This window comes from Oncorhynchus mykiss, chromosome 17 (assembly GCF_013265735.2).
Source record: "Oncorhynchus mykiss isolate Arlee chromosome 17, USDA_OmykA_1.1, whole genome shotgun sequence".
Classification (NCBI taxonomy): domain Eukaryota; kingdom Metazoa; phylum Chordata; class Actinopteri; order Salmoniformes; family Salmonidae; genus Oncorhynchus; species Oncorhynchus mykiss.
The window spans coordinates 82843772-82855267 of NC_048581.1; the positions used below are offsets into that span (position 1 = coordinate 82843772).

Consider the following 11496-nt stretch of genomic DNA (forward strand, 5'->3'; position numbering starts at 1 on the left):
TATACCTTGTTAACATTTTTTTTAATCTTATTTAACTGTTCATTTCTTCTCCTCGAGGATCCATGCTTACACATTGTGTAAGTGACAGCTTAGATCAGATCGAATATGCAGTAGAACATATCCCCGTACGTAAAACTGTACATTGTCGTACATAACAAACCCATTGCATTTTCGTCTTCCATGCCTCGACAATGAGAGGGAACAGAAGCGCCATTTCCCCCTGCCTACCTTCGTCAAACTCGTCTGAGACTGGACATGCTATTGTGAAGCACATAGATACATAGAGCACATAGATCCAGATATCAGTAGGGTGTTGTTAAAATAGAAAATGGACTGGACTGACACTCAGTATTAGGAAATTAAGACATTCGAACTGCATTGTATCTTTGCAATACACATAACAACAAAAGAGGGGAAAAAAGGAAATACAACACTAAAAAGACTGCGTCCAAATGGAATACAGTTAATGACAATGAACAATAGAGGATGCTTCATGAAGGTCCGTTAAAGAGCACATTAACATAGGCTACATTATAAATGTACGTTCTAGGCATTGGATGCCATCTTTCTTGCTTGATGTTGATATTGATTTGTGCCCTTCACTGCAATTCATTTGGAGATTCCTCTCTACAGTTCAGGCCCCATTCTATACATTCAGGACTTTGTTATGTCTTCTCTGATGTCAGATTTGAGTGAAGCGTTTCTAGTTTTCCCGAAAGGGCTTCTGCTCTATATTTCCGTTTTTAGGGTGTCAGATAATCGTGTTGTTCCCTTGCATTGATGTGTTCCCCTGATTATGTCGTCCCACAGTTGACAACCAATTGTAGTCTTCTACTATAATATAATTCACTGTTGTCGCTCAGAGGCTTAATGGCCAACAGGAGCTATGTAATGTGATTTAGGCTTTTCGGGCTGATGTTTTTCTTCAATGGATGAAAGTTACTGCGCTGCATGGTGCATTGAGCTGTGTTCAGTAGTCTTGTTGTCATTTCGTTGTCTTCAATATTCCTTTGACGCTGTCATTCTGTTGTGGGTAGTCTACTTCATCCCCTTTGGAATCAGATTAACTTTGTACTGCAGACAGGGAACTGAAAGAATGTACTGGTAGTAGTACACAAATGTCGTAAGATGAGGAGGATGATGGTGGTTATATGATGATGTTATTATTAAGCTAATGTCTACAAGTAAAGCAACAGAGACTATATACTCTTGATTGAAGATGTTGTTGACAGTGTTTTCTGGCATCCATTAATCTGGTATTCTTGACCTTCACCTGCAGAGAATGTGGGGGATAACATTATCTACATACCTTGGCCAGTGGCCGTCTGGTCCGTGACCTTTGCTTTCTTTTTCCACATCTTGGAAGTTTTGGTTGCTGGGTAGACTCAGCAGAATATCTTCAACTTTAATAGATAGAGAAACAGATTATTCTATTATAGGATTGAGCATTGGAAGCAATATGGTGTCACAAGACCTAAGAGAGTTAATGAGTACAGTGCATATGATCCCTCTCTCTTGATTTCCATGTTATTTCTGTCCCATGACCATTAAGAATGGTATTTTGTTTTATTCTCTCTACATTTCTCTTTTATTTTGCCTCCTCTGATTGAGCATTGGTTTACAGGTCGTGACTTGCCATTGACATTGATTTAACATCTAAGGTTTTTTTAAGTTGCACGTGGGGTGAGGACATGAAACATGACCATCTGGGACAGTTTGTCAGGCTGCGGTATATCTTTACTGCTTGCTAAAAGTCTTCCTTTTCTGCTGATCAACCAAGGCATTGCTTCCCAACCCTGGTCTTCCCAACCCTCAACAGTACACAGTTTAATTGTAGCCCTGGACCACCACACCTCATTCAACTCATTGAGGGCTTGATGATTAGTTGACAAGTTGAATCAGGTGTGCTTGTCCAGGGTTACAATATAAATGTATACTGTTGGGGGTACTGGAGGACCAGCGTTGGGAAACACAGAACCAAGGTATTAATTGAGTGTAGTGACTCAAAATTGAAGGGTAATGTATAATGCGTGTGTACCCATTGTAGGACTTTTAAAGACGTACTGCAGGAGAACCATAGAGAATTCATTGTGCGAATAGTTTTCCAAATGGACCATCTACAATGTGTAATGCTTGTGTACCCAGTCTAATACCTCTAAAGACAGACTGTACTGTTATTGTATAGGATTGTCCATTTTAGAAATGGTCTGATTTCCTCATATTGAGAGTTATTTTCCTACATTGAGTATATACAAAATGTCATTGGTTAAATGTGCAGTAGATGTCACTAAGAGCACCCTCCTGGACGCTTTTATTACCCAGATGGTTTGCTACTCTAAGACAGCTGAATGTATTGCTATACCAAAATAGATAGACTGGAGGCTCTGATGGCTCTGATGTCTAATGGATATAAAGGGGTTCACATGAAGTGGTTTTACAGTAAAACTTCAATTAATAGCCCTGGCATTTATTTGCTTCAATCGGTAATCACAACCAGCGCTTATTAGAAACATGCTTCTATTTGAGCCGTGCGTCTATTTCCTTAATGCACACAGCTTTTGCACAATAAAATGTTGAAAAGACTACCACACTGTTTATTGTGACCAATATTAACAGTATAAAATGAATAATAAAAGAAAGACTAAGCTGCCTGTCATTCACCCCGGGTTTCACACTTCAGCACCATGGAGAGTGTGTGCCGATAAACAATCCATTTAGACCCTGTGTTTATTTGAAACAGGCATTTACTTCCTGAAATGTGTATCGATCCCCGGCGATTGAACGGGACAGGCGGCTATTTGAGGCTGCGTTTAATTGAAGTTATACAGTATTTATGAAAAACAGAGCTCAGTAGGCTGCTGTAGTTAGGATAGGTTATAAAAAAACATGGAAAAGGATACAAGTCAAAGTTGAAATGTTTCAGAATTGGTGGATAGATTGAAACAAGAAACAACATTTTCATCACGCAGGCCTAATTGTTAGTTTGTTGTACAGTCAACTTGTGGTTTATTCGTATGTGTATTTGAATATTGAAAATTATTTGGGATTTCAAACTATTAGTGCTACTTTTACTGCATAACAATGTAGGTAATGTTAAACTTGGCCATATGGTGGGTCTGTCACATGTAGTCTATAAAGAAGATTTTGATTTAATATCTGAGGAAATTCAACACGGCTTGTTATACATATGTATGATATTCTAGGGTTTCCTAGTCGAGGCCTTTCGAAGAAGAGCATGTTATAGTACATTGACATATGATACATCACATGCCATGTAAAACTATGATCATCCTATCACAAAGGTGCCATAAATGCCATAAATCACATTTGACCTGTGTGATGAGTAAGCCCAACTAAAACCTGCTCAAAATAGAATATTCAGTAATTTCTCTCTGGAAATTCAAAATTAAAATATAAACCATTTTAGATGTTTAATTCAGTTATATTCCATGGCCATCATTAAAAGTAAAGCAATATTATGATGTCACAATACTGTCCATTATGTAGTTTTAGGATTTGGTTTACCCCATATTTCACTCCCGTCATTCTGACTACTAAAATAACCACACATGGGTCCCAACACCACTTAACAGAGTTGACAAAAATAGTAATCCCATTACCAGTTGGTTTGTGTCTTCTAAATGAAGTGTTAATCTTGGGAACATTGATGGTGCATAGTGTGAATTAGCAGTTTTTCAAAGCTGCCCCTTTCTTGGCGCTCAGGCAGTTGAAAATGAGCCACTTGGCCAGTGACTGACAGGACACTTAGTGCCAGCCTCCATGCCACAGCAAGGGTCGGTTTTTATGGGACCATGTGGCTCACAGTGCACCTTAATGTTAACGCAGCCACCTGCTTATGTGACCAGGGCTGGAATACTGTTCTTAATGCCCGGAGTGCAGTGTTTAATGACCTAGCATTATTGAAATAACTTAAGGTGGGTCATGGTCAGGTTCAGAAAGCCTGGAAAGGGCAAAACTTCAGGGGTTCTGGATCAAAAAGGGGCTTAGGAGGTGGCAGTGGCAGGGAGACGTGACAATGGGCAGGGTCGGGCCGTCAGCGTGGCTGAATTTTAGGGCACATTTCAGAGTGCCCCATCATGAGAGAAAATGTAGCATTTTTAAGCCAATTTACTGCAAATCTAAACATTTCTCTATGTAGTTGAGATACATTTGTTCAGGTTTTAAAGCTATTTTCCTCCAATTCTTCATATTTTGCCATGGAACTGAGAGAAAATGTTGCACCTTTAAAACGAATTTCCTGCAATTCTAAGTATTTTGCCATGGGTAATTGTGTGTTATTTAGCTCAAACATAACAACAAAACCAATCGTGCTAAATTCATTGTTCATGGAATTTTAATTTCTCCCTGGCTGTATAGCTTTTATTTGACTTATTGCTAGTCCTCAAATGTTCCCCAAAACGATGTAGGTCCATGATCTTTTCTATATACTTTATATCTGGATTTAAGTCATTTAAGTTTACACTGAAATCATTTTTGCCATCCTGAAAATATATTGTAAAAATATAATTATGAAAATATAATAATAAAAAAAAAATAATAATAATAATTATGCATACATACATATATATATATATATATATATATATATATATATATATATATATATATATATTGCACTGTTTGGATTAAAAGCTCCCACATACTAGATTCAGCTTGCTCCTAGCAGAACTCGGCAAGGAAAACCAAAAAAAGAAAGATAAATCAAGAAATCTGTAATTGTAAAATATTTGCTGGGGAGGTCTTAGTCGTGAAATTTTACATCTAACAAGCTGACCACACTGCACGCGTCGCATGTGCAAGTGTTGCAAAAATAAATGTACACATACTCTATTAAATTATTGCACCACACTGCTCATGTGCGTCAATGAGCATTTGCATAGCCACGCGCTATAATATAACTTTGGTTCTATCTGTAACGCTTGACGATCTGCAAGTCCAACCTCTCCCATCTCTTCCCGTTTTTTTAGGAACAAATACCCACATGGGTGATTAACTGAGGTCCAGACTCCAGTCCAGTTGGTGGTGGTAATGCACCTTAAAGTTGGTTGCCAACAGCGATGTGAAGTCAAACGTAGTAAAAGAAGCCTGAAGGAGGAGAGATTACTGGAAACAAACTCGTTTTACCCTTTTATCGGTGGATTTGTTGTCGGAGTAGAGGACCTTGTGCATTTCAAATAAAATAACAACCATTTTTGTATATCCCCGGACAACAGCAAGCACCAATGTTGTAAAGGATGCATAAGCCTTGAGGGCAGCATGCTGTAGACATTCAGCATGATTGGGTCAGGGGGTTGAGGGATGTAAAGTTAATCATGTTTTACCAAATGACAAACAAATGTTTGCCAATAGCAGCAAGAAATACTGCTCACTCAAATAGCTAAATGGAGAAATTTATCCTGTATTGGATGGTAATTACCTTGTATGCTCTCGTATTAATATTCGTAAGCATTAGAAAATCCACTAACTATACAACGCGGTCAACTATGTAAACTAGAGGTATGATCATACTCTTAAAATAAATTGAGTGTGACTCCTCTCCTTGTGACTGCAAAATCTCATGACATGACAATTTACCCTGCAGTGCAATTCATTACTCTGAATTAATTATTAACTTTAATGTCATTAAATTAACATTCATTAAAATGTTTCTCTTCAAGAGTATTTATACAACTTAGGAAGCTATGAAATATATATTTTAAAAAATCGTATACTGTCTGATATTTTTATATTCAACAGCAATTACACAAAAAAATATATACATTAACATAATACTTGCACGTTTTATTCTACAGGGCTCTTTAAGTAATATAAAATAGAATGCAATATGAATGAGCAGACTTTCAGAGTAGGACAACTTCTTTGATATGCCATAATACATTACAGGTCCTATTGAAGGGCAGAAAATGACTTAAGTCCCTTTTCAGCCACAGCACAGGGAGCTGTTGTGATAAGGACTATGGCCAAAGTTGCCACAATTAACACCTCCGTTTAAGCCTTGCTGCTAAGGATGAGATGGACGATGGACTTACCTCTCAGCACGCTTAGTTGTGATCCTCTCCAGCCGTGCTTCTTCCCAGTCTGATATTCGAGTGCAGCCTCACAGGTCTACAAGCTAATAAATCCTTTTAGGAATGCCAGTGATTCTGCATCAAGCCTCCTCGTTCTCAGAGTGCCTGCCAAGCAAGGGATTGCCTATTTGTTTTTGGCTGAAATGGCAACCCCTGCAAGGGGAGGGGATATTCATCCCAGCTTAATTACTTTTGACAGCTAACTTGTGGTCCTCTGTAGCTCAGTTGTTAGAGCATGGCTCTTGCAACAACATGATAGTTGGTTTGAATTCCGGGACCACCTGTATGTAAGATGTGACTGGAAGTCGCTTTGAATAAAAGCATCTGCAAAATGGCATTTATTATTATTATTATTATGATTATTATTATTATAATAAATGTACTGTTGGCAGATGCTTGTTGTTTAATGTTCCCGTAAAGTGTAGTTCCTTCAGGAAATGATGCATCAGACTGAAACTAGAGAGTGTATTTTCTCATCTCTTAGCTGATCTGTCTTGGTTGACGTTATGGATGGTGCCAATGCAAACATGGGAGTATTGATAAAAAGGTTGGTAAGGAAACAGTTGGGGCTACTTTTGTCTGCAAAGAGATCATGCTTATGTTTCTTAAAATGAATCATTTTGTATCATGTCTTGGAGTGAAAGGAATGGTCTCTGTGACAGACCGAACACAGCGTTTGACTTGATGATGTACTAATACATCTGGTATGAATAAAATGGTGTACGCTATGCATGCTCCTCTTCTTTGATTTGGCAATGCAATGCGAGAAGTGGATCTTAGCAATTGTGCCTTTAACAAGTTGTGAGTCAGCTCTTTGCCTCTATGGTGCCCTAATGTAGTACAGTTTGTGAGGTGATTGTCTGCAGGTGCCAGAGAGGTTAATGTAGTAAAACTCAAGGTTGCCAGTGAGTTGGAATTTAATTTGGGATTTAACAACCACATTACAACCTATTGTGCTATTTATTGACATGTGAGTGAGGATGGTCTCCTGTAAAGAGGAAAGTTCAATGGACGTGCTAATCATAATTCTAATGTTATAAAATGGGCACACTGTCAGGAGACGACCTGGCTTAACAAGTTGTTAGCAGAGAAGTCATGTTTTTTCTGGGCTTGTTTTATGAGGTAGTAATCTAGCCAAAGGTTACCCTAAAGCCTGAGAGTATGTTGCATCATGTTCACTTTAAGATCTGGGATGATAACAGGTCCACACCGCTGCAAAAGGTCATAGGCTAGACTGAAGAAGTCAGGTGAAATAGAGGAGCCATCATTGGAAAATATAGACTGACTGAATTAGAGCCTCTACAGACTCAAGAAAACAACCTTTAAAACCTTTTAATGACTGCCCCCTTCTTAAAAATGTTCTCCTAAAATGACATACCCAAATCAAACTGCCTTTAGCTCTGGCCCTGAAGCAAGGATATGCACATTCTTGGTACCATTTGAAAGGAAACACTTTGAAGTGTGTGGAAATGTGAAAGGAATATAGGAGAATATAACACAATAGATCTGGTAAAAGATAATACAAAGAAAAAAACAACCTTTTTTTAAAACGTTTTTTGTACCGTCATCTTTGAAATGCATAATGTATTATTCTAATTTAGATGTCGGCCAATAGGTGGCAGCAGTGTATGTGCAAAGTTTTAGACTGATCCAATGAACCATTGCATGTCTGTTAAAAAGGTTGTATCAAGACTGCCCAAATGTTCCTAATTTGTTTATTAATAACTTTTCATGTTCTACACTGTTAAGCATGTTACAGAATTTATTTTCAAACCCTTTTTCATCATATCCAATTGGTAGTGTGCAACTCACGTACCGACTCAGGAGAGGCAAAGGTCGAGAACCGCCCAGCCGCAGTGGTTCTTGACACAACACATGCTTAACCCGGAAGCCAGCCGCACCAATGTTTCGAAAGAAACACCATACACCTGGAGACCGTGTCAGTGTGCATGCGCCCGGTCCACCACAGGAGTCGCTACTAATACTACTATGTTACTGTATGGATGTATGAATCTTATTATAATCATAATACTGAATGTAATGTGTGTAGTTTTCATCTAGAAGGACTGTCTGTACCTTGTTAGAAACTAATGGAGTTATCGTCAGACTGGCTAGAATGCTGTGTTCCTTGCAGGACATCTTATCTCTACACAGGGAGAGGAGAGACTTTGGGCTAGTAGTAAATTATTTAACAGGTGGTGGACGATGTGGGAAGGCTTGGGAACTATACTGCCATTGTATCGGAGTGGAGGAGGGACAGTTTAAAACCTATGACGTCATTTTTAGTTTATAACCTGTTGTAAATTGTACCATGATCAGTACTCTTGAGAATAAACGCTATTGATTGGTCTCTGTCTATTTTAGGCAAATAAGTATCGTACAAATTCTTAGAAATGGGCAGAGTGTAATAACTGAATTGGTTGATAATCATATGGGAATTTAATTCCTTTAACAGACATCACGGTCGGCCAAACCCTCCCCTAACCTGGACGACACTGGGCCAATTGTGCATCGCCTCATGGGACACCCGGTCGCAGCCGGCTGCAGTATCAAACCATGATCTGTAGTAAAGCAGCTAGCACTGTGATGCAGTGCCTTAGACCACTGCGCCACTCGGGAGGCCTGCTTTTACTTGTTTTCATGAAACAAATTACTGATTTTCCACCAAAATTTGCAAATAAATTCATAAAAAATCCTACAATATGATTTTCAGATTTTTTTTTCTCATTTTGTCTGTCATAGTTGAAGTGTACCTATGATGAAAATTACAGGCCTCTCTCATCATTTTAAGTGGGAATACTTGCACAATTGGTGGCTGACTAAATACTTTTTTGCCCCACTGTATACTGTCCCCATCCATACAGCCGGGTTCTCGGGTTCATATCGCACAGGCAGGATTTAAAAATATATATTTAACTAGGCAAGTCAGTTAAGAACAAATTCTTATTTTCAATGACTGCCTAGGAACAGTGGGTTAACTGCCATGTTCAGGGGCAGAACAACAGATTTTTACCTGGTCTGCTCAGGGATTTGATCTTTCAACCTTTCAGTTACTGGTCCAACACTCTAAACACTAGGCTACCTGCCACCCCGCAACATTTAACAGTCTTAACGCCAGGGGATAGTCTATTTTTGCCCCAAATAAAGAACTCTCCGGAAGAAGAAAGGTTGAGGTGTATGTTTCTAGATTAACTACTTATGGTGTGATTGTGATAACGTACAGGAACTCAAGTACTTTTGCTCAGCCAACCTAGCATGTCTCACAATCAAATGCAAACCGTATTACCTCTAAAGAGGTAATGTGCACTGTACACTGGTATCTGGACAAGAGGAATACCTATGTAAGAATGCTGTTCATTGACTACAGCTCAGCCTTAAACACTATTAACTTCTTATGGGCAGGTGGAACTGTAGTATCCCACTTGGCCAACATCCGGTGAAATTGCAGAGCGCAAAATTCAAACTACAGAATTATAAATATTTAACATTCATAAAATCACCATGTAATACATCCAGATAAATGACAACTTCTTGTTAATCCAGCCACTGTGTCAGAATTCAAAAAGGCTATAAGGCGAAAGCACACCATGCAATTATCTGAGGACAGCGCCCCGCAACATAAGCATGAAAAACATTTTTCAACCAGGCAGGTGCGCCACAAAAGTCAGAAATAGCAATATAATAAATGCCTTACCTTTGATATTATTCTGTTGGCACTCCAAAAGATTCCAGATACATCAAAAATGGTCCTCTTGTTCGATAATGTCCTTCTTTATATCCATAAAAACTCAGTTTAGCTGGCCCGCTTCCGTCAATAATCGAACCAGTTTCCCTCCATTAAAATGCATTCAAAATTAATCCCGAACGTTACTAATAAACTTTTCCAAACAAGTCAAAAAACGTATATAATCAATCCTTAGGTACCCTAATACATAAATAAACGATAACATTTAAGACGGAGAATTGTTATTGTGTTTACCGGAGAAAAATACCAAAGAACGCGATCTCTTCCACGTGCTTGGAAATACTACAGACAAAATGGGAGCCACCTAGAAAAACTACAATTTCTTGCTAATTTTTCCAAAAACCAGACTGAAACTCTTTCTAAAGACTGTTGACATCTAGTGGAAGCCCTAGGAACTGCAATCTGGGAGGATGTCGCCTTATAATAAAAGTGACAGCCATTGAAAACAATTTTTTTTGGGGGGGGGGTTTGTCCTCTGAGTTTTGCCTGCAGTTTTAACAGTTTTAGAATCTTTCGAGTGTTTTCTATCCAAATCGACCAATTATATGCGAGTAACAGGCAGTTACTGCCCATACTGCCCCCTACCCAAGAGAGGTTAAGTAATACCCTCCAAGCTCATTATCAAGATCAGAGCCCTGGGTCTGAACCCCTCCTTGTGTAACTGGGTCCTGGACTTCCTGACGGACCGCCCCAAGGTGGTGAAGGTAGGAAACAATTACACTTCGCTGATCATCAACACAGGGGCCCCACAAGGGTGCGTGATCAGCCCCCTTCTGTACGCCCTGTTCATCCATGACTGCGTTGCAATGCACGCCTCCAACTCAATCATCAAGTTTGCAGACTACACAACAGTAGTAAGCCTAATTACCAACAATGACTAGACGGCCTACAGGGAGGAGTTGAGTACCCTGGTGGAGTGGTGCCAGGAAAATAACCTCTCCATCAACGTCAACATAACGAAGGAGCTGATCCTGGACTTCAGGAAACAGCACAGGGAGCACACCCCTATCCACATCGATGGGACCACAATGGAGAAAGGAATAAGCTTCAAGTTCCTCTGTGTACACATCACTTAAATCTGAAATGGTCCAAACACACAGACAGTATGGTAAAGAAGGTACAATAGAGCCTCTTCAACCTCAGGAGGCTGAAGAAATTATATTCGACCCCTAAGACCCTCACAAACTGTTACAGATGCATTGAGAGCATTCTGTCGGGCTGTATCACCACCTGGTATGACAACTGCACCGCCCGTAACCGCAGGGCTCTCCAGAGGGTGGTGCGGTCTGCCCAACGCATTACTGGCAGAAACACTGCCTGCCCTCCAGGACACCCACAGCCCCCGATATCACAGGAAGGCCAAAAAGATAATGAAGGACATCAACCACCCGAGCCACGGCCTGTTCACCCTGCTATCATCTAGAAGTAGAGCTCAGAACAGGTGCATCAAATGTGGGACCGAGAGACTGAAAACCAGCTTCTATCTCAAGGCCACAAGACTTTTAAATAGCCATTCTATCTCAAGGCCATCAGACTTTTAAAAAGACATCACTAGCCCGGCCTCCACCAAGTACCCTGCTCTGAACTTAGTCACTGTCACTAGCCAGCTACAACCCGGTTATTCAACCCTGCACCTTAGAGGCTGCTGCACTATGTTCATAT

General features: G+C 39.7%; 1 protein-coding gene across 11 annotated transcripts in view; it reads right to left on the bottom strand.

The window, feature by feature from the left end:
• Nucleotides 1–6210, bottom strand: part of igfn1.4 (immunoglobulin like and fibronectin type III domain containing 1, tandem duplicate 4) — a 30161-nt gene extending 23951 nt beyond the window's left edge. For all 11 annotated transcript variants that reach the window (XM_036950773.1, XM_021570026.2, XM_036950772.1 and 8 more), the window contains exons 1-2: nucleotides 6051–6210; nucleotides 1310–1403 (exon numbers count right to left, since the gene is read on the bottom strand). In XM_036950773.1, coding sequence (XP_036806668.1) covers nucleotides 1310–1358 — 49 coding nt within the window. In that variant the 5' untranslated portion in view covers nucleotides 1359–1403; nucleotides 6051–6210. The remainder of the gene's footprint in view (nucleotides 1–1309; nucleotides 1404–6050) is intronic.
• Nucleotides 6211–11496: the final 5286 nt, after the last annotated feature.